This window comes from Bacidia gigantensis, assembly GCF_019456465.1.
Source record: "Bacidia gigantensis strain McMullin 20006 chromosome Unknown contig_255, whole genome shotgun sequence".
NCBI classification, from domain to species: domain Eukaryota; kingdom Fungi; phylum Ascomycota; class Lecanoromycetes; order Lecanorales; family Ramalinaceae; genus Bacidia; species Bacidia gigantensis.
Genome location: NW_025408605.1, coordinates 1,714,389 through 1,737,339, shown reverse-complemented (window position 1 = coordinate 1,737,339; position 22,951 = coordinate 1,714,389). Strand labels below are relative to the sequence as shown.

General features: G+C 50.0%; 6 protein-coding genes across 6 annotated transcripts; 4 read left to right on the top strand and 2 right to left on the bottom strand.

Moving 5' to 3' along the window:
• Positions 1–263: 263 nt before the first annotated feature.
• Positions 264–1,776, top strand: KY384_007290 (uncharacterized protein; the record flags this gene model as incomplete). Its single annotated transcript, XM_044815781.1, has 3 exons — positions 264–287; positions 447–1,394; positions 1,507–1,776. 3 exons carry the CDS (start codon positions 264–266, stop codon positions 1,774–1,776), a joined length of 1,242 nt encoding a protein of 413 aa, XP_044667655.1.
• Positions 1,777–2,695: 919 nt separating this feature from the next.
• Positions 2,696–5,265, bottom strand: KY384_007289 (uncharacterized protein; the record flags this gene model as incomplete). The annotated part of the gene is made up of 7 exons (XM_044815780.1): positions 2,696–2,996; positions 3,831–3,850; positions 3,976–4,221; positions 4,273–4,453; positions 4,507–4,831; positions 4,877–4,987; positions 5,094–5,265. The coding sequence occupies 7 exons, from the start codon at positions 5,263–5,265 to the stop codon at positions 2,696–2,698; spliced, it is 1,356 nt and encodes a 451-aa protein (XP_044667654.1).
• A 963-nt stretch (positions 5,266–6,228) lies between these two features.
• Positions 6,229–7,762, top strand: KY384_007288 (uncharacterized protein; the record flags this gene model as incomplete). Its single annotated transcript, XM_044815779.1, has 4 exons — positions 6,229–6,254; positions 6,373–6,814; positions 6,870–7,001; positions 7,058–7,762. The coding sequence occupies 4 exons, from the start codon at positions 6,229–6,231 to the stop codon at positions 7,760–7,762; spliced, it is 1,305 nt and encodes a 434-aa protein (XP_044667653.1).
• Positions 7,763–8,893: 1,131 nt separating this feature from the next.
• On the top strand, positions 8,894–9,405 carry KY384_007287 (uncharacterized protein; the record flags this gene model as incomplete). Its single annotated transcript, XM_044815778.1, has 2 exons — positions 8,894–9,033; positions 9,174–9,405. The coding sequence occupies 2 exons, from the start codon at positions 8,894–8,896 to the stop codon at positions 9,403–9,405; spliced, it is 372 nt and encodes a 123-aa protein (XP_044667652.1).
• A 6,502-nt stretch (positions 9,406–15,907) lies between these two features.
• Positions 15,908–19,668, top strand: KY384_007286 (uncharacterized protein; the record flags this gene model as incomplete). Its single annotated transcript, XM_044815777.1, has 5 exons — positions 15,908–16,572; positions 16,620–17,032; positions 17,090–17,323; positions 18,313–18,351; positions 18,578–19,668. 5 exons carry the CDS (start codon positions 15,908–15,910, stop codon positions 19,666–19,668), a joined length of 2,442 nt encoding a protein of 813 aa, XP_044667651.1.
• Positions 19,669–20,552: 884 nt separating this feature from the next.
• Positions 20,553–22,634, bottom strand: KY384_007285 (uncharacterized protein; the record flags this gene model as incomplete). The annotated part of the gene is made up of 1 exon (XM_044815776.1): positions 20,553–22,634. The coding sequence occupies one exon, from the start codon at positions 22,632–22,634 to the stop codon at positions 20,553–20,555; it is 2,082 nt and encodes a 693-aa protein (XP_044667650.1).
• Between the last annotated feature and the right edge of the window lie 317 nt (positions 22,635–22,951).

Genomic DNA, 22,951 nt, shown 5'->3' with positions numbered 1-22,951 from the left:
TTACTTAGCATTCTGGCACGAGTGCTAAGGCAGTAAGAATGGGAAGGTCCAGAACTTTATCGCCTATCTCATCCTGCCTTAATATCATGGAGTATGGCTCGTTAAGAGGCTCTCCCCCATAGGCGGTCACAATTCCAAGCCACTTCCAGCCTGTGGCGTAGAAATTGATGGAAGCGATATCCTATGTGGCTGAAGTTCTGAGGTTTCCGCTCATGTTTTCACCTACAAACTCTGTCTCCTGGGATTGCATATAGATTTGCGAGATGGCGTTCGTACCAGCCGCGAATGTACTTCAATGGGACGCTAGATCAGTGGAAATTAGATGCCCTTACTGTCAGAGAAAACATCATCACGGAACGGGCGTCTCTCACGCATGTCAAGGGACTCTAGTCGGGCAGTGCCGCGAGTCTCATTGTCATATAAATGGCTCTTATGACTCGACTCAGTATCGACTACGCTATCCCTTTGAGGATATTGGAGAACAGACGTCTTGGGAGATTGACAAAGACGAATGGAAATTTGTGACTGTGGGCCTGCAACAGACCACCGAAGATGACGAGGAGGCGGCAAGTATAAGTGAAGACGGAGCATCCGTACACTGTGCCATCGATGATGTCGATTCTGAGGCAGACGAATCTGAACAAACCGCACAGCTGCAAGCGGCTATTGAACGGATGAAATTGCGCGATAGACCAAGATATAGCAAGGAAGAACTTGAAAACATGACGTCGGGCGACATATGGAAAGACATGATGCAAGATCCAGAGTTCCGTCGCAACAGCTACATCTCTGCTTGCATCTTAAATAAACCTGCAGAGATTCGGAAGCTTGTTGGAACCAGTGATGACAACTACTTCGCCGCCCACGACGAGTATGAACGGAATGGCATATTTCTTGCTGCGACAGAAGGGCATCTCAGGCTTCTGCAATGGCTTCAAGACAACGGCTGTGACAAAGAGAAGCCCAACAAAAGAGGGCGAACGCCACTCATGGCGGCGGCTCTCTGGGGTAGACTTCAGGTTGTCGAACACCTACTCAGCGCTGGAGTCGACGCCACCTTGAGAGACATAAAAGGAAGGAGTGCATATGATCTGGCATTACCATCTCGCCGTAATACTAGCGAAAGGGAGCGACATAGCCATCACCGAGAGCCACGAGATGCTGATCTGCACCGTCGCCATATCGCAATAAAGCTGCAAAGTATCACTGGAGAAAAGCCACCACAGAAGCCTTGCCAATCAAAGTCTCGGCAACACCGTCCTGGTATCTTTCTCGAGCCTAACCTGAGCGCACAGCCCATCTTCATCAACTATCTGGAGCTAGGGATACAATATCCGATTCCTGATCCGAAAAAAGCCGTTGGCCGCCTAGATCGTGGGCCTCTTTTCCCCATAGTCAGTGCCATGAGCGGCTTCAGCCATAACGGATGGAGCGAGAACGTGCTCGACAACGACAGATGGACAGGAGAGGTAATAAAACTAGCTTCAAGCTTAGGCATCAAGATAGAGGCCAGTTTTCGCTTCGCACGTGGAGAAGCAATTGCTGGCATTCTATATAGCGAAACATGTGCTTCTTGACAGTGATAATGACGAAGCCGTCGCCCAGGATGGGGAAGACATGGATTTGAGCTTGGTCAAGCCGGCGAAAGCTGTTGAAGGAACTATCAAGGTCAGCAAGGTAGCAATGTGTGACAATTGTAGGAATTTTGTAAAGGAGGTCAAGCGTGTGGTTCCTATGGAACTGAAGTTTGAAAATCGTGATGGCGTGCGAGTTTGAAGATTGAGGACGTGCGAAGGAATGATTGCATCTCAATTGAACGACGATTTTCTTCGGGCGGCTTCGGCTACGCTTAAATTTCAGTCGCATGTCCCGTAGTGAACGATAATCTAACTACCGAGTCCTAGCAAATTGCCAAAGCAGCTCATATGCTTGGACATCTAGTGGAAATATCTAAGGGTTGAGGCTTTTGAGGGTTAGTCGGCCTGAAAGATTCAAAGAGGTCTGAGGGAAGGAGGAAGCTGTGTATGGTTAAGTGGAGGGAAAGAGACCATTCATTCGCAATCAATCGCAATTGCTCACGGGTATATTGAGGTCTTATCGTGGTATTGCCCTGCATTGGAATTGTATCATCACTGGCACATAGCACGAAGTCGAGAATTCAAAAAAACTCAGTGGATACTTGTTCGCAAATCTTGCCGGCCTTCGGCGCATGGTCGAATTCTCATCATTCAGCCACCGACTCTAGGTCCGTTTAGCTCAAAGATCATAGGATGCAAGGTCAATATTCAATCCAGCCAGTATGATATCGTTTGCACATGTAAGTCTAGATCCATTTATTTACTCTTCCCTCATTATGATTATGATTAGCATTAATCTGAAGCTTTCGCCATGCAAACGGTCCCAAACTCCTTTACTATCGACAAGAAATCAGATCCTCGCCTCCTTAGGACTATTTACGAGATTTGCCATTGTCTTGACCAGAACCATACCACTCGTCATTCCCGTATGTACGATCACTGACACCATATGTTGATCTTTGCGCGTCTAAATCCTCAGTGTCACGCGATTGCGACGATGTGTTGACAATATCTTGACCTGATAGCAAATTGTACACCTGGTCGCCTGGTCGACTCGAGGTATCTTGAGGTCGGCAATGCTGCAAACATGAGCGAACATTGACGTCGTCAATTCAACGTTAAGCTCTCACATGCGTCTTTGGAGAGCCATTATCCTTCGCTCCAATTCTCTCACTCGGTCTGTGGCTGGTGCTTCCCAGAGTTCCGCTTCCTGGAGCGACTTGTTGATATCTCTCGTCCTTTGATGAAGCGGCGGTTTCAGGCTCAACATCATTGTATTCATCTGACATGAAGCTGTCATAGCCTGCTTCGTAGGATGCCATGAGATTTTCTTCTTGTCGGCCACTCCTTGTGCATTCCTTAGACACTCGCTCCACTTGATCCCCTATCTTTGAGGACCCATCATGAATGTCTGGTTCGCTAGAAAAAACTTGTCAATATTCGGAGCCCACACGATGCAAACTACGTTGACTAAATTGTCATGATTATGGTCTTAGAAACTGACCTTGTAATTTTTCCAGCATCTTGTCTTCGCTGCCGCGAGTGTCGATTAGAAGGCTCTAAATTAGATTTGCGACGGTTTATATAGCTCGGCATGCTGCACTCTTGTCTTAATTTATAATTGAGCTTGGAGGAAAAAGATCAAAGAACTGAGGTTGGTGAGCCGACTCTTGCAGATCATGTATGGAGAGAAGGAAGAGAATTTGATGGGAACAGGAGTATAAGAATGTAGCGATGGCAAGGGAGGTGTCGCAAGTATGTGTCGTGGAGAATCGCTCTCATTCTCCATTGGGCGCGCCACCTTGTTTCTCATTGACAATGTCATAGTGCAATCTCGAAGATCTAAGGGCTTTCACGCCACAGGTATGAGTCTGTGTAAGGTCATGATAGATTTGTGGCTCTGAATTGATCCTAGCGTGCAGAAAATCTAGAGCCGTGGCGCAGCTTTTTGTGCGTGTTTCGCTTGCCACCAAAGCGGATAGCTCAAAGAAGCGTGAGAGTTTTCGAGGCGACACTGTAAGAAGAACTCGTAGCAAACACTTTCGTATGTGGATTCAATAGCTCAAACCAGAATCATTCAATCATGCGTATATATATAATCGCCACATTTGGGCTAGTCGAAACGTAAAACTACCCGGGATTTATGTTCGCCAAGAAAACGCAGAGTGCGGCTGTGTAACTTGGATATCCGGTGGATTAGCAAGCATATCAAAGACTATGGCTTGATGATTGTATCAAAGAAGATGAACTTACGCGCATGTGGCAGCGAAAATCTATTGGAAAGGTCAGCAAAAGTCTCAGCATACGGAGCAGGCGCCAAAATTGAACCGCTCGAGGAGCAAGCCCAAACCCTCAAAAGAATCGCATTATTGGAATTCCATTTGAATATAAAACTAACCTCTACTCGCTTGCCCCTTGTCGCGATGTTGCAAACCATCGAGAATCCCACGGTGGCAACAATGATGACGGCAAACTTAAGAGCATTATGTCCTTTCACAAACAGCAATACGGATGCGGGACCCATCAAAAGAGTCACGGAGGTAAAAGTAAGCATACAACGGACATAGAGGTCCACGCGTTTGTCGCTGTAGTATGTGGTCCCTGCGTACTCTATATCCGGCTTGCGTGATCGACAAAGTAATTTCTATCATTATGTCAAACGAAGCAATTTTATATCGTTGACGAACTATCAAACCTTGACAATTGACTTTGGCAGACAGAGATGAATCAAGTTGTGAATGGCAACATCTAGATAGCCGTCTTCCTTGTCTTCTGCAAGCGAGACATGATCGTTCGCCTCGTGTAAGAATCTCCGATCGTCTTCCACCAAGCAATTATAGTGACTGACATAACGCGCTAGTCCCTCGGCGCTCTGTCTGCTTGGTTATTTCATCATTGCCATCTCCTTTAGTGTACCTACAAGACAAACTTTGAAGAATCATTAGAACTGAATGAAAGCCTAAGAAGCAAATGCATACAGTAATCTCCGAGCCGGCTGTCGATCTCCTCGAAAAGCTCCTGGCGGGCGCTATTACTATCATCAAATGCTCTAGACTTGACACTTTCCGGGTCTGAAGCCGCAGCCAGTCTATCAAGATCACGAAGCTTCTTCTCAAGTCCGCTGATTCGCTCTTGCTTCTGTAATAGCAATCTCGTTTGCAGGTACGCGAACTTCCTAAATATGAGGAAGCCGTTGCCAGGCTCGCTCAAAATATACTGCGCAAGCGAAGGATAACCAATTGGCTGATCATGAACTGGAGACTAAGTCAATCGCTTCGAAGAGCAATGGCCTTACTCACAGACTTGGCTTATTTTGTCTAATGGCCAATCAGGGATATTCCCACGTCGCTGCCCATTCAGAAGGCTAGAAATTCGTGTTCTTAGCCTTGACATGAAGCGTTTATCAGGCCCTAGAGGCCTTCGTCAGCCAACGTCTTCACAGTACCCGATTGAAGGAAAAAAGTGAAGTGTGACCGGCTTCCTGGTCATACACTTCACTAAAGCTTGATCACTGACCGTGGTCAACATCATGAGCTCGTGTTATGTGCAGCTCTACGTACAAGAAGTCATCAGTAAAGCCTTCCATATTGGATTCACTCTCTGCCTTACCAATCGGTGGCAAAGCCTGCAGGTTGCCTTGCTGCCCCTGATCTTGGAAAGGTTGAGGCCGAACACTTCGCTCAGCCATTAGATCAGATCTACGCTAAGTGAGAGTAAACGGGGGTAATGGCGCAGATATTGCACGTTTTCCCTCTGGCGACCATTTTATGAAGGACTGGTTATTATCCTGAGCGAGATTCCAGGCAGCGCAGCACCGCCTGACCCGAGCGGCGACGAGAACGGGTACTTGCAGCTGCAACGAGAATCACCAGCGCCTTTCAATAGTCCGAACACTGCATACGGTGTCACTTGACGGACGGTGCTTGCAGAGCGCTTCTGCCCTTTTAGCAAGCCGAGCCCATGCGTTGCTCCCTCTGCCACACGTCTCGACCTTAGCATGAGAGTACTCATTTCGCGACTTTGATTCGTGAACCATGAGTCAGACACTTCTGGTGATGAACTTTCGCAGAAGCTATGAGATGAAATCTTAGGATTCAGAGCCGAAGAATGAGCTGATAGGGGCTTAAGAATAGACTCGCAAAGTAGCCTGAGTAGTCAGGGATAAGATTTGAAAGATCGTGTAGATTGCCAAGTCTTCCACACTGACTGCCCGACACTCAGTCTTGGCACTTCAGAATCTTTCTCCGCGTTGCCTCCTCCTCCACTTCCTTCCAACAGCAGACGCTTTCTCCAATTACTCTGTGGCTCTACTTGTGCTATCCCCGCAATCAAAGTCTTATCAATCTATCACTCAACACTGTCTAGACTTCTCGGTACTGACAGGCCTGAGCCTGCCGCAAGAGGGTGCTGCGCTCATGCTAACCGCTTCTGGTCAGAAACAGCGACGGACTGCTGATTGGTCGGGGCGAGAGAGCACTTGCTTACGTGCAATTCAACCTCATGTCGCATCGTTACTCATCTCAACATTGACTCAGCTCAGCGGTGTGCTCGTGTGCGATTCTCGTTAAATGTGGCGACATCTTCGCCATATGTCTCCTATTTCTCCTCCAATAAGCCGCGATGGTAGGAGTCCCCAGAAGCCTTGGCTGCGATGCTTGCCGTCGGCGCAAGAAAAAGGTATGAGACCAGTGTAGTACTATACAACGTAAGACTGAGAAGTCCAGTGTGACGCGTCTTTAACCTCAGGCTGCTCCTACTGCTGCCACGCCGATATCCCCTGCGTCGGCTTCGGCAGACAGCGCTACACGTTCAAAGACGAGAGCCAGCGGTTGAAAGACTACTACCGCGCAGCACTCCCCACCTCAAGCACGAGCGCAGTAGTAGCCTTCGCTGTAGACCCTGGACAGCGCTTAAACAATAGCTTGACGACCTTGACAGGGGCTTTCATTGGTACCGTGTCCCCCACTATCGATGTCAGCTACCAGCTGGCTGGAAACTTTGGGGGCTTCCTGAATGAAGTGCCTAAGCGGCTAGGGAGGAATGAGGCGCTGGATGCCGCTGCAGAGGCCCTCGTGGCGGGGTACAAGAGATACCGTAGCGGTTTTCGTGAGCCCAATGCCGATCTTCTGATCAAGCATTCGCGAGCCTTGACTGCTTTGCACCGATGTATCGATGTCCCTGCCAAAGCGAAGACCCCGGAGACGCTATGTGCGGTCATGATGCTGCCCATCTGCGAGGTTTGTGGTACGATGGAAACCCATGTATCCTATCTAACACTGATACACGGGGTAGCTTTTTATGGGCGCCAATAAGGCCCCTGCCATGCATTATCGAGGCGCCATTCAGTTCCTCAATGATCGCAGGTCTCAAAATCCGAGTGACGACCTCGAGCGCGTGGTCTTGTCCGCGCTGAGAGGTCCAGCCGTACGTAAATCTCATCTAATCCTAGACCGCTCGCTGACATGGGGGCTACATGATAGCTCGTCGAAGCCCTAGTTGGCTCGGATATGCGCCATAATCGCCGAGAATGGAAGAGCCTCGTTATTACGGGCGTCTCAAATGGCCCAACAGATACCGCTCTCATGAACCAGCTCGCCCGCCTGACACACGTGGTCTCCTCGTGCCGCGAAGTTCTCCGTCCGGAGAGCCAAAAACCCAGTCCAAACCCCCATGAGGTCCTTCTGGAGCTCTACTGCGTCCAAAGTACTTTCATCCCCATCCTCAACGACCTGCGCAATCGCTGGCAACAACGAAATAAGTCGCGAACATCTGCCGATGGTGCACAACTCACTCTAGAGGCCCGACGCTCGCACTGCTACGCTCTCCGAACCCTTGCCTCCGCGCTCTCACTCAACCTCATCCTCAACAATCAACAAACCCTGCTCCAAGGTCCATCGGCCGCCGTCAAGCAGCACTCAGCACAGCTGGCAAGCGAAATTTTGGAATTAGCGGAGCAAGCGGACATTTATCGGCCCCTGGGAAGTTTGGCCATGTGCCTCTTCCTAAACGCTGCGTCGGTTGGCGCGGGAGATCAAGAAACTAGAGAGAGGATCCTAAGAAAGGAGACGGAGCTTTGTAAAGATGTGTGGGGTGAAGATGTGATGTTTGAGGTTTTGACGGGAAATATGAGTTACGGGACAAAGACGGGACAGAGAGGAGACCCATCGGGTCATTGGTCGAGATAGGAGGTAAAGATGGGGCTTCCTAGTTGCTGCTAAAGTCTGGCGTTAAGATGGTAGTACTTGGAGATGTCATTTTGATCGAAGTGTAGCTGGAGGAAGTTAATGAAGAGAAATTTTATTACCCCAACGGAGTCTCTATTAATTTTCATTAAGGTGGAGAAGACTGCCTTAAATCGCAAAAGATATCCAAAAAGGTGTAATTCTTATTAGCCTTGATCTTAAGATGTCTGCACTTCGAATTACACCTTGATAGAGAAGGCTCTAGCACTTACCTCACGCGAGCGAAAGCGTCAATCTTGGCACTTGTGCCTTTTGCGACTGACTTCTCAAGATCACATTGATATAATAAGAACCTACGACACACCCGCTAATTGAGAAGGATCCGAGACATTCGCACTGCTCCTCACACATTACAGCCTCCTCGAATACGCGTGCACCGCCCAGAGCTATTCTCTCAGAGCTACTTCTGCTTGGACTCGACAGCGTTTCTTTTACGTGAAGCAAGACAATGCCTTGAAATCAAAAGCAGTTCAACCAATGTCGATTCTCAATGAACGAATATGTCGATCATACGCCGAACGTTTAGAAACAAATCAGCAATCCCACCATAGCCGCATCAACAGAACAAGCGAGCAGCCTTCACAGGATAATATCTAAAGATCCTGCGACACGCGGTCGACACGACTGAAGCGAGTGACGACACCGGCGGTGCCAGCGAGAAGTATAAAAAGCCCTTCCCAAACCACCATAAAAAGGTTATAAGTCCGCAAACCAGATATCTAGTGATAACAGCCCACCACCCCACCCATCAAGCCCAGCTCGCCCCCCTTTCCCCCTCAACGCAGCAATGAAGCTCCCGTCCTCCCTCCCATCGTGCTTCTTCACCCTCTCCTCCCTCACCTTCCTCACCACCGCGCAAACCATAACCCCTAACAACGCCCTCCAAGTCACCTCCAACCCGACCGCAAATTTCGACCTCCAAGTATCCGGCCTGCAATTCAGCGCGCGCGACGACCTCGGCGCCGGCGAAGGCGTCTTTTCCTTGATCTTCAACTTCACCGACCCTTGGGGCGCGGGGAAATCGTGCCACTTCAGCGCTGGCTGGGGAGGCGGGGGGCGCAAGTGTTTCCTTATATGGCGCCGTGCCTCGAGGACGACGGATACGGGTATGGCGGCACCGTCAACGTGAGTAGTGTAGGGTTGAAGATTGCGGAAGCGCCGAAAGACGATGATGATTGGACGAAGGCGAATTTTGAGCTCGATGTGTGGCATACGTGAGTCTTTGCGCCGTTTCCTCGTCTCCTGCCCTTTAAAGAGGGGGGAGGGGGGGGGACTTCTACCCAAGGGTCACTCTACATGGCCCTATCTGTCAAATGGACACATTCTCAAAGCATGTGCTGATAAGATCTCGCAGCGTAACATTTCAGGACGAGGGGTTTCTTAAGCTCGCGCATGTCAAAGTGCCCGACGATGTAGGCGGGAAGGACTGGGTGTGCGAGAATCCTGGGTACGGTGGTAAGCGTGTCGTGAGATGTGGTGTGAAGATCGATGGGGAGTTCCCCCAAGATGCTTTGCCTACGTATCCAGTTCATGTGGAGCAGCCACTTGCTCTTGCGCCGCCGGGGTTTGTTGGCGATGCGTTGTGATAGATGGGCTGCCGGAACCCCGTACTCGTAGTTCAGCTCGCTGTTTGGGTTATCGGAGAAGACGCTGTCAATGATTATGGCTTGTGGATATCTTGAAATCTTTTAAGATCGCTAATTTTCAAGCTTATGTGAGAGATTGCAGGACGAGGACATTAGGTCATAGGTTTTAATGTGGCAGGTGCTGATTGAAGTCGTACTAGGAGAGGTAGTACTGAGCAGCATAAACGTTGAAATTGACGTCGCTAATCTAGTCCAAAGCGCCTCGAGTCATTTCAATTCTAAATATATGAAAAGTTAGTCGTTTCTTAATTCTTTCATACCCTTTTAGTGCCTCTAGCATTTCTGTTATAATTCAGAGAAGGCACTAAAGATTTTATAGCTGCTATAAGATAATATTGCAAGCAATACTATGCTGATCTAAAGTCACCAATTCGTCCAACACATCTTTCCTCTTGGCTAGATACAACCACACCTTCCACTACTGCGGACATCAATAACACAAGTTCCATCCCCTTCACATCAATAATCCCCGAACACAATGAAGAAAAACCAGCCAGCCTGTCGCAAGTTCCTGCATCGCCATCTGAACGACTGTCTCAACTCACTCGCGCTCGCATCCCACGATCGCAAATCGGAACCACCCTCGCACACTCCCCCCAGATCTCGACCGCGCGAAACATTACTGACTCACAAGCAAACACGCGCCCTGCGCACTGACACTCGTCGAACAAACATCGAGCAAACAGCCTCTGACTCGTCCTTGCCGAAGACCAACATATTCTCTATTTCACCCTAGACAATGCTTCCCGTACCGGCCTACGGCCTGCTAACACTTCTAGCCACAACGGCGCTCTCTATGCCTCTCATTGCAGAAACCACTAACGAAACCGAGATTGGCGGTGGGCATCTGTGTGGGCCTTTTCCTGAAGGAGCGTACCAATTCGAGCTCTCACCGGCTCATTTGATGAGAGTATGCCTTCCTCCCCCCCCCCTTCCCAACCCCCTGACCCCTCTCCCATTGATGACCCTATTCCCGCTAACACGGCCCCGACACAACAGCTGCAAGGCTGGTACGCAGACTCCACCTCTCAGTTCTGCGCAGAAGTCTACTCCCAACCCGCCGATGACATGTGGCTCAACACGTGCGAGGGCCCACTACGCAACACTCCGTCCTCGCGCTTGAAGTGCAATATCGACAAATTGCCGGAATATAGCGGCACGTTGGAGTTCTGGTTCCCGAACCCGGATCGAACGGATATCAATATGGGTGTGAGCGGGGTGTTTAGGGGTGAGGAAAGGCGGCTGTCGGTGACGATCAGGGGGCCGTTTGGGGAAGGGACTGGGGAGGGGGAGGGGGAGGGGGAGGGCGGGGTTTCGGGGGCGGGGGCGGGGCTTGTTGGATTGACGAGTGTGTCTTGATATCATTGCCTGGGCCGCGGTGCATGAGAGGATGGATGAAATGGTGGGAGATTGGGACAGCTGAGGGGGGCGATCAGGAATAGTAGGTTTATACGTAAGACGTAATGGTTCCACGACCGGCTTTTAGGTTCGCCAAAGACGCACAAGCAGCTTTCTTATACCACTGAAGCACCTACTCGCCCCATCCCACTCCTTCTAATTCCAATCGCTCTCGTGCAGAAACAAGGAATTTTTTTGCCAGTTCTCCCAGAATAATGTACAGCTGCCAATTCATTGCAAAAAGAAAAAAATGGTCCTACGTGCATACCTACTTTCTCTAGCCAGCTCGTGGACAACGACCTCCAGACAGTACGATATCGAGTGGCTGGTGGTTGTCAGGGTATTAGCGGATTCAGGTCGATCTTAGATGTGGCGGTTTGTGAAAGGCTTGAATTATAGCCCCCTTGATATTCTATGCCGTATCTTATTCCTTTAGCTGGCATTTGAGGTGTCTATTCTCTTATTATAGCCTCAAGGCGCCTTCTCCGCCGAGACTTTATTGCTAGGGAAGGTTTTAATAAAAGTTCTTAAGGACGTTACTAAGTAGATATTAAAGGGCGTAAGAAAATAGAGACCGCGCCAATTAAAGGGATAGTATGGCGTAGGGTCCATTTTCTTAAATTCTGAATGATTAGTCGGTAAGCGCTTTTATATACCTTTAGAGAAGGCTTCTTAGGAATAAAGATTTTGTTTTGAAGGTTGCGCAAGTCCCTTATCATAAGATATTTACCACGTCTGCTAGACTATGATAGTCAACAGCGACATGTAACATATATGGAAACGACACTAAGAGCCCGCCATTTTACGAAAAATATTTAGGGTGCCTTGCTGTGTAACAAAATATGTACCTGCAGCCTCTTCTAAGATGTGGACATGGCTAAAGTAGGTAATGAAACCGAACCATTCGCCGCTGAGGATCCATAACCCAAAGAATATCCATTGGTGACATTCAAGTCAGGATCGGTCGTCGTGGTTAGCCAACCCAATAATTTCCCGTTAGTCTCGTACTTCCCCGGAATGTACCTCGTGATAAACACTTGCTCCGGCTTCCAAGTCACATTCGAGTACTGATTCCGTCCGATGAAGAGGTAAATCCACGTAAGCATTACAGCCAGCCATCCCCATTCAAGTCGCTCTTCATTCTCTATGTATCCTGTAATGAAAATATATTCAGGCCAACTATGAAAATTGTACCTTTGGGGATCCGGCTGCATGTACTGGAAAGGTGGCCAGCCTCTCGCGTCTACGAATGCTGAGCGGACGGTTTCATCGACGTGTACGGCAGATAAATTCACTGGGGAGTCATTGTTTATCTCGTATCTGATTTGCCAACCATCGCCGAGTAGACTTGGTTCAGAATTCGACGTCAGTGTGGCATTGATTGGGGGTCCGTTGAAGATCTTCTCTGGTATGAAGTAGGTGCTGAGGTTTAATTGGATGGGTTGGGAATGTTCAGGATCTCGTGGCAGTGCGATCGCACATGCTATGAGAGCGGTAGCAATCAGCCATGTTGACATCTGGAGCGAATGTTTGATGTTCTTCAAGCACCGCTAGAGTCTGTTTCGAATTTGATACTTTGGCGGCATGAGTGCGTGTGGCAAATCCAAGAAAGACGGACAGGGCTGTAGAGATCGGTATCTATAGATCTCATACGAAAATGTTGTGGAGTAAGCCTTGGCTGAAGATCCTGGCGTACAAAACCTGAAGTTGAGGCTTCAAATGCGAAGCCGGGACAGAGAAGGCCGCGATTCGCATACGACGTTGAGAAGCTCTGTTTTGCAACTGAACTTGAGAATATCGAAACGTGTGAAGAAGTGGCGAGCGATGGCAACAAATGACCTGCTCATACCGAGGATCTATAATTGCCAACAAGTCAGTTCCTGCGCCAGGGTTTCGGAGAGACGCAGTGGCCTTGACGTGAAATCTTCCGCACGTTACGGGACGCGCAGGCTGCTCGCATCAACGGTCTTGGCTTAGTGGGTGTTTCTCATTAGTGGTGTCTCACACGTGGACGCGACTTGGTATTGCCGCCGGTGGATCACAGCACCTTCGTACTATATTGGGCAATGAGGACTCTCGCAGACCTAAAGTCATCGAGATAACGCCTGAGTCTTAACAACACTCAAGCGAAGTCTCTCTATTAAGTTCAAGACCTTGGACCCTGAAATGGTCCATGGACGTGATGCTGGAGATCAACCTCGTCGGGCATTTCAGTGTCTTCTGATAAGAGAACAAAAAGCTACATTCAGCCATTGGAACCAATTATATTGCCATGGACGCGTCTTATCATAGTCATTGCGTCGAGACCAACGCGCAAGCTTGTTTCGGGCAATAGAGCCGTTAGTGCGACGCCAAAGCCTCTCATGCTAGTGAGGACTGGTAGATGTCAGTGACTATCAGCCATCAATCTGAAAGGTTTGAGTAGAGCCTTCACGCTGGGCTGGCATCTGCATGAATGGAGGGACCTTCGCCACAATTGGTACACAAAATTAAGAATCTCGAGGGAACGTATTGAATGGGGACAAGGCGGACTGGGAAAGCGGTAAACAATGGTATATGCTGCTGTTCAATGGTTCGCGAGCAGATGACGTGCCTGTGATTCTGATCTTAGAATTTTGGCAGCTCTTCAAGACGGTGGCATGCGGCCCCAACACGCATCGACCATATGGCAACAAGGTGCGTTGGCGGCTAGATCAGCCCAGCCAGGCGTACGTCTACCCGTATCGACTGGGATGCTCTCACGGCAGCAGAACAAGCACAAATACGCACGGTCGTGATGCTAGGTAGGCGTACTCGGTCATAATGCTCGGGTAGCTGCCGTGAGAACCCCACTAGAATGCCCACGAAGGATATGCAATATATGACCAAGCTCTTGATCTTCCGTTGCAGGTGAATCTGCGCGAGAACACTGGGGGCGAATATCTCCTGAACGAGTGTAGTACTGGCCTGAACGCTCTTTTGGACATGGCGGGCCTCTCAATGAACCCCTTCATCGAGAATGTTGAAGTATGACCCAATTTCTAACTTGCGTGAATTGGCGCAAGTACTGTTGCTCTTTTGTACAAAGAGCTGTAGAGGGAGGCATGGCAGTGTCATTATGGGCGAGTTCAGGTCTCGTCGGGTCGCCCTATGTGCCAGCGTAGATCGCAAAGGAAGCAATGCTCGAAGTCTTTTATTCCTTTCATTTTGCTCGGATCCCCAGCTCTTCACGTCAATCAGAAGCTTGTTAGGAAGTGCCGAATCATGACCTTGTGACAAACTCGAAGTACTGAGTCCCGTGTTTCTGCCTGGCTGAATTACCGGGTCGCAACAACGTCAATGTTTGTCGTGTATGATGCCAGGAATGTAATTTGGAGATGACAGAAATTTTATGCGCTAGTCAGATTTGAGCCTAGCCCACTTTGGCGCGCTCACCACGCGTTTATAATCGCCCTCCTTTTACCTCCCATCCAACATGAATAACAACCTGTTATAATTGCCGTGGTCTTACCCTGGAGCAATGTAGTGCTTCTAGACCGGACATGAAGAGATGTACGCGCAGAGGTGGCTGGCAAAATCCCCAACAACCTAAGAGACCTACATCGAAGTCGATAGGATTCATCTCCTAATTGAGATCTCGATTTGGATTCTCCATCACCACGTGCACGCTCAATTTGATTGAAATGTCTGTGTCAAAATATTTGAGACTCTGCGAAGGGTCTCTAGGATTGTTTGGTCCCCGTTGTTGTCTCCAACGCTTTGATGTGGGAAATTGAGACATTGGCAGGCTTGGTTCCGACAATTAGCGCACCTGGTCCACCAACCAATTGATTGTTTAAATCAGAGACTTTAGGTCTGATTGCTATGCGTAGCATTGGTCACATTCACGATTGCCTATGGAGCCTTGGTCACTTTCGTATGCATTCAAGATAGCACTGCTCGTTCCCTACCTTCTTTTGGTGCTTCACCAGTCTGTCATAGTGCTTGCTACTCTTGAAGCCGTAAACGGCTCATCGGACGATCCATGGACCATCAATTGCACTAGATATCGTGACTGGGCTGGTCAAGGCTATAATCCGGACGACTGCAATGGAGCGATACAAAAGCTTTATTCCGAGGATGTATCTCTTCATATGTACACAGAAATTCAATTCCGCTTACAGCACACGTACGAGAGTGACAAACTGGCGGTCCAAGTGCTCCCAAAAAGATACGTGTCCGGTGAGAAACTTTTAGCCCGCGTGCCTTTCGCGTACGACGACTGAGATGCATGAATAGGGAGCTGTACGCTTGCAATAGTTTTGCAAAGGGCTTTCCCGTGGGGTTATCTCCCAGGTTTCGACCCTGAAGCTCAGATGGTACAAGAAGCGACTACCACCTATTACGATCTCTGGGTGGCTGCGCATCCTCTCTACAATAGGTGTATACTGTCACAAAGAGTAGCAGGATGGGCTTCTTTAAGTCAGACACAAGTAGCTATAGGCATCGTCTGAACCTGCTGACATTTTTCAGGCGCAACAAGGGGCATCGGCGTCTTCTTTTGGAAGACTGGATCTTATGTTGATCAATTTTTACAAATTGGCCTAGGTTTAGCGCTCGAAGAAAATGTTACGGCGGAGACATTTTAGGAATTTGAGTTCGATGAACGGTTCAGAGTCGAGAACGCCCTACAGGGTGTTCCAGAAGGCTCGTTGACAGCGGGAAATTCCTTCATTTCCGCGAAGCAAGGAGATGCAAGTAGAAAGCATGGGCAGTCTTGGCACATTTGGCGACCTCGACAAGGCCAACTCATAAGTCTCTATCTGTATCAACAGCATCTCAATGGTATTCGAAGACCAGAGGATTCATCTTAGGAGAGGCATGGATGCTACCTTGGTTTTCCGGCCTTCATCAGAGACTTTGTTGTCTGGTCAAATCCATGGGGACCCTGGTTGTAAACAAGAACGTGTGCAAACGCGAATAAATTGCGGAATGCAATTTTAACACCCCCAACAATGCTATATGACTTTCTCGGCCATGTCTTGTACTCACTCACTGATTTTCATTCTGAACTACCAAAAGCAACATGAAAATCAACGCTTCGGTGCTCTACTTGGCATCATTAGCAACAGCGAAAATACTACAAGACGTTGCTCAAGTAGGACATCACATCGCCGAGAGAGCTGAAGTCGCCAAACTCGACGAAAAATGCCCTCACTGCAAGACAGTCACCATCACAAGCAACACAGCCATCTGCTATCCGACTTCTCCTCTTCTCCCTCCGCCATCAAGTACTTGTGAATCCGACATATCTGGGGCTGGTGGCGCTGCAACTGCAGGCTCTGGCGGCTCTGGAGGTTCTGCAAACGGTCTACCATCAGGGCCAGGCAATAGTCTGAGCTCTGGCTTCGGCGCAACTCCAGCAGGAAGTCTTTCAGGCCAGCAAACACCCAGTATTAGTGGTATTGGTGGCCCTTCCGGAACTGGAGGAGGCCCAGGCTCTCCCTCCATCTCCGGCCTGCCAGGCCAAGGCAATGGTGCTGGAGGAAGCTCCGGTGGACCAGGCTCACCCACGAACTCAGGGCTCAATCCTCCAGGTGGTGTCAGCAGCCCTGGAGCCTCTGCCAGCGGCGGTGGTGCTGGTGGTGCCGGTGGATCGCCAGGCGTCTCTCCTGGCCCATCTGGATCAAACGGCGCCGGCGGCGGAGGGGGTCCTGCCAGTCCGAGTCCCACTCCAAGTGGAGGCTCTGGGTAAGTCCACTTCATCCCGTACCTACACAAAAGCTGACCGTATCCAGGAGCACCGGACTTCCACCTCGACTGAAGTTCCTCATCGCATTCAGCCAACCTCTCAATCCGGGCGCGCGCTCCACAAGTGGATTCGCAAGTCGCAATGGCTCGCAGGATGATTGCAAGACTTCTACTGGCTACCAATTGAACTCAGATGGTATCCTATCAGTCTACAATCGAGACGACTTGGTCTACTCAGCCACGACCGGTGTTGCTTCGGCGGTGTTCACACCTTCCACTAGCCCCGGTGATATCACGACGTTCTGGGGAATCAACAACGGCACTTTGGAATGGAGAAATGCAGAGTTCTTGGGCAATCTCGCCGTCTTCTGCACATTTCCTACCAGCGACGATATCACTACCTACTTCACCGTTGCCCCACCGAGCGAGTGTACGAGGGTATACCTCACGGCTGAGCCAGGTATGAAACCCTTTGGCTCTTATCCCACATGCTATCGAGCAAGCTAACGCGAAATAGCGGCTGCATGTCCAGGATACATCGGCGATCCCGAATCACAAACCGAACTAGGCCCCCAAGCTTCATCTGGCGGTGCATCCGTCCCCGCTACACCTATCATCACCAGTCCCTCTGGCCCAAGTGGAGAGCCGTCAGCAGGCGCATCTATATCCGACAATGGCCCGCCCGCTTCGGGCTCTGATAATGGCGCTCCTGGTCCCAGCGAGAGTCCATCTGCTTCTGTTCCTGGTGCTGGTGAGTCAAGCGCTGGTAGTGGCCCGACGGCTTCTGTTCCTGGCGCTGGTGCGTCAACTGCTGAGGGTGGTCCGTCTGCTTCAGTCTCTGGCGCTGGCGCATCGGACGCTGGTAGTAGTCCATCTCCGTCTGCATCTGAAGTTGGAGGTGGCGCTGGAGCTGGACCTAGTGATTCTGGAGCCGGCAGCATTCCATCTCCATCCATTTCTGGGGCTGCTGCTTCTGGTGCTGGTAATGGGGCATCCGCTTCTGGTTCTGGCGCTGGCGCTGGCCCAGGTCCATCTGCATCCGATTCTGCTGCGGGTGCTTCAGGTGCTGGTTCTGGACCATCTGCGTCTGATGCCGGCAGTGGGCCATCTGCGTCGGGTGGTGGAAGCGGTGCATCTGCCTCTGGTGGTGGAAGCGGCCCGTCACCTTCAGCCTCTGGTAATGGCAACACACCCTCAAGTTCTCCCAACGGTGGCGCATCAGGATCTGGTGGGGCTTCATCTTCTCCCGGTGCTAGTAACGGGGGATCGGGTGCTTCACCATCACCATCACCATCTTCAGGTCCATCTGGAGGAGCAGCATCTTCGCCTTCTAATTCTGGCTCTGCTGGAGGTGCATCATCTAGTCCAACGGGCTCTCCAAGCGCAGGCGCGGGTGGGTCGTCTTCACCAGGAGCGTCAGCTTCAGGTGGTGGATCTTCCGGTGGTAAGTCGTCAATTTGTTACTTCCGGTTATCATTCGTATCATTCAGGCTGACAGTATGGCGTTAATCTAGGCTCAAGCCCGTCTCCTTCAGGTGCTTCAAGCACTCCTAGCGGGAATGCAGGTGGTAAGTTTCTGTTTAGACTTCATAATCAATGTCATCCGTTGCGAAAGTCGTGGCTGATAATTGAACGCTAGGTTCGGCCTCAAGCTCCTCTGTATCGTCAACATCAGGTGGTAAGAGTTCCAGTATCATTCTCTTTCCCTTGTCGCATTGAACATACTAACAACCCTACCAGGCGCAGCATCTCCAGGGGTCTCAGGATCAAGTACAAGTGGTGAGTCTGCAATTCCTCTCTTCATGTCTGCGACCCCAAAAAACGAGTCTGTATCTCCGCGTGTCAATTTGCCTCTGTCACTGCAATGGCACCTTGACCTTCTCTCATGGCCTGTCCCTACTTATACCCAACTTCCAACCTCTGCCTGTCTTCAAACCAATCAGCTACCTGGCTGTTCTTCACAAATTCTCAGAAATCCATCGCAAGTATCTAACACGGATACTAGGATCAAGTACAGCCTCAACAGCATCATCGGCGTCGGCAACACCGACTTTCTCTACCAATTACACTTGTGACCTTGGTACAGCTTTCAATCAATTCTACAACGGTACTGGGAAGCGCCTACCAATCAATAACCCAGCCGCTTGGGATAGTAATATCTATCCTCGCATCACGCAGACCATCGACGCTTCACAGACCTTCTGCCAGGCCCGAACAAGTTGTGAGAATGCTGCGGTTACTAACTCCTACCTCACATATGAAGTAGCATTCGACTATAGCGTTCCAGCTTGGCAATGCGCCATCTACCATTCAACCTTAAACGACAGTTCCTATGTCACCGACCTGTCATCAAACTACGGGCACGGCGAAGCCTACTATGGCCTGCCCAACTGCACGGTCCGAAACTTCAAGCAATTCTACCAAGGCTTCGGCACCCGTCTCGTCGACAACAATCCTGGAAACGACAACTACGCGGTCTGGCCAAGCCCGCTGAGCTTCGACTACCCACTCGAAAGCTACGACAACTGCTCTTTCGTGACTGAATGCCGGCGTCGCACCCGCTTCTACAACTATCACATGTTCGACATCACCGCCGACTACTCAACGCACACGTGGCGCTGTCTGCTGTGGCACAACCAGCTCAACGCCTCGAACTACCAGCCCTGGACACAGTCAACAGGCTTCAAGAACTCCCCCGGTCGGTTCTACTCCTTCCCGGTCACCGACCCCTCGGTGTGCAACAGCCGCTTCTCCCTCCTTAACAACGGCACGGGGCTGCGCTTGCTCGACAGCAATCCCGCAAACGACCAACCAGGCACGTATCCGCCGCTCAACTCCGTCATCACCGCAGCCACAGCCAACAACAATCCCTGCACTGCGATCGATTTGTGCAGTCAAGTTGGGCAGAACCAGTGCCCGCCGTATCATACTCTCTACTTGAATGTGCTGTCGAATGGCAATTTCAACTGCACGGTCTATCACGGCGATCTCACCAGCACTGGAGGCGGCAGTTATTTCACCGCGGATAGTAGTATTGGGCAGTTCTACACTTATCACAATTCGACCTATCCGGATAATTATCCTGTGTGTCCATAGATAGTGTGAGGAGAGGGGAATAGAAGGTTGGTCGCGGTCTGTGGTGAGAGGGGTAGGGAGGCGTTGGGGAAGGGGAAGGGGAGGTTGTTGGCTTCTCTTAATACACACACGTTCGGTTCGAAAAACTTCATCGCGTGTCCATAGACTGGGTAGCTTTAATACAATTTGATTTCGCGACTGCACACCGAGCGGCCTTCCATTTTCCCCTGCCCTCTCTAATTTGCCTCCAAGAAAGTCATCGTCACCCCTCCCTCATTGAAAATGAAATGTCCTCCCACCTCACAAATGAGCTGTACAGAGGGTTTAGAAACAGATAGAAGGTCGGAGAAGGCAGAAATACTAAGCGACGGGATCATGAACGGACGTTTTAAAAACTATGATCATCTCTCTAAGTAAGTTCCATCAGAGGGAATTGAGTAGACCTGGCACGAATGTTCATTAAGCTGACTCGTGCACGGTTGAGATAACGCTGACGATATTCGAGAACCCAGGAACAAGAGTGGTTGTGGGTAGAGAAGGGTTTGATTTACTGGTGTTATGATGGAGAGAAGGCTGCACAAAAAATGATGTATTTCTTGGGGTATGTCTCACTAGTGGAACTGCGTGGGGATGGTTTCCCGTATATATTACGCCTATGAAGGGGAAGTTAAGAATGCAGCCATAAGACTTTCCCAGTAATGAATGGCCCACGGTCTAGGCGCGCAAAATCAGGCAAGTGAGCATATCAAACAAGCGGAGAGAATTCAGTTTTAGGTATAAATCAGTGAGGAGAAGACTTTTTCGGAAATCCAACATGTATGTTGAGGGCTATGCAAGAATTGGAAAACAAACCGAAAAAAAAATATCACGCCCAGTGATGCGGACAGAAAATGACTCCAATTCCCTCAATTCACCCCTACGCCAGCATTCGGGCGCGGGTCAAGACTGCCAAACCAACTATCCCACTGACCCCAATCAATGACCTCGCTGTTCGGAGTATCAGTCCACGAAGCTTGCGCCAGAATGGCATCGCTATCTAAATTCATTGGATCAGATGCCCCACCGTTGAATAAATCGTTATTCATGCCGTCGCTGAGCCAGTATGCATCATCCAGACCCGAGTTTGGTGCTTGTGCCGCTGCTGAGAATTGTTGTCGCTTATCTTCACTCACTGAATCTGATGATGCGCGATAAAGACCTTGGTCTGTGATCTTAACGTTGTTCGCTAGCAAGCCGCTATTGCCCATTCCTCTCTTCTTCGCGAGCGCGGCTTCTCTCCGGACTTTAGCAGCCTGTCGTTGCTCTCGTAGCTTGGCGATATAATCCGGTTCCTTCGGAGGGGGTCTGTTTTCCCTTGCAAGAGCTGCTGCGCGGGCGCTCCACGCTTTCAGACAGAGGTTCCCAACCGCTACGAGAATTGGTCTTTTGAGGCTCAAGAGCATCGCTTCATTGTGTTCATAAAGCGAGCCGATAAGTTGCCAAGCCTTAGCGGCATCTGGACGGAGTGGGTGCGCCCGAAGGGTGTCGAGAATATGAATGACAGCGTGCCACTGGATGAAGTAGGGTGCGTTCCAGGCAAACCGGCGGATTTGGGGGCTGGTTCGCATCATGTTGAATTGTTCCATGAGCTGGATCACGATGGACCATACGAATTCTTGTTCGGCGGCTGGAACTTGGTCCATGTTGGCCCATCTGCGTGGGTGATGTGCCATGAATCGCACAAGATTTGCTGCGGCCCGTCCACAGAGTAGAGTCAAGAGTTGTAGTGGGTCAGTTGGATCACAATAACGCAGGTACTTCGTCTCAATCATATCTTGCATCTTCTTGATGAACCCATCCTTTATCGTTAAGTCGTCCATGGCGACGTACTCCTCCGACGTGAACACAGCTTTGCCTTGTTTCTGCATACTCACTTTTTGAGAAGCGGCAAAACTAGCAAGATCGCAGCGGAACGTGATCCATATCATATCTGTAAGTTGCTCTGATTCAGGCGCGGCATGCGTCATGGAAGGATATAGATCGCTATCGTTGACATTGGCAGGCTTCTTAGGTGTAGAGGCATCGATCTCAAAGTCACGGAATTTTGCCTGGCCGGCAAGCTCGGATGCTTTAAAGTCGTGCATTTTGAGTTGCCACCAAATACGTCGATAAATCTCGGTCTCAAAAGGTGACAAGCCTAGCAATGTGCCATCGTGGCGCATACCCATGCCCTCTGCAATCCGGATGGCAGCTCCTGTTAGGCTCCATACGGCACGCGGCTCATAGTCGTCTCGGATAGAAAGAATATGAAGCATAAGTGCCTGTAGAACAACGACACTGGTGCTGCTCATGAATCTGGCGCGTGAGAGTGCCGTCTTTGTAGCAGCTACATACTGCGGAAGGAGTGTCGCTCGATTGTCCCCGAGTGTTTCTTTACACTCGGTATCCGTTAGCGATAAGATAGCCATGCTATATATTGCGAACATCAGCGCTTCAAAGCCCTTTGGGATGCGGTGTACATCAGTGATTGCTTTCTCTATCGCTCGCTGCAAGCTTGGTACGTGGACCACTTTCGTCAAGGGATCGACATTCTCGACGTAGACCTGCCATAGTCGTTGAACGATCTCGGCTGGAGGGTGTGTGGCTGCACTCTTGTGTGTTTTCGAGCCTAAAACATAAGCAAAATCCGTTTCGTCCTCGTCGCTTGCATCGTCGGTTGAATCTTCGTCCGGAGCATTCTCCGCACTGTGTATCTGGGAAGTGGTTAGAATCAAATCGTCTATGCTGACCAGACAAAGGACAACGCACTTCTTCTGACACTCTCGACCACAGACTGCTGTTCGAGGTTTAGCACCGTTCTTCGCATCCTGATAAAGGAGCATACTTGTCGACAAGCCTTGTGCCTTTCTCTCCTCGTAGTAGTTGGGGCTTGAATGTTGTCGCTTGTGGCCCTGATACGGTCGAGGCAGATGTTGGCATATGCCAAATAGTTTCCGTAACGAGTACATCAGAGGAGCTACTTTGTGGACGTTTCATGACTTCTGAAGCACTCTCTACGGAAGTGCCTGTTGCTTGACTCGGATCGATACCCTTTTCTTGGAGTAATGCTTCACATCGCTTCAATCGCTCTTCCAATAGCTCATCTCTTGTCGTGACGATTTTGCGATGCCTTCGGGATGGCTTTAGCGGGCGAAAGATACATTCGACATTGTGTCTGACACAAGTACTACAAGGGCTTTGTTTGTCGCATTTCACTTTGCGATCAGAGCAACTGACGCAGGCGAACGTCGGCTTTCTAGGAGAAGCGCTCGGCGATAGTGCGGAA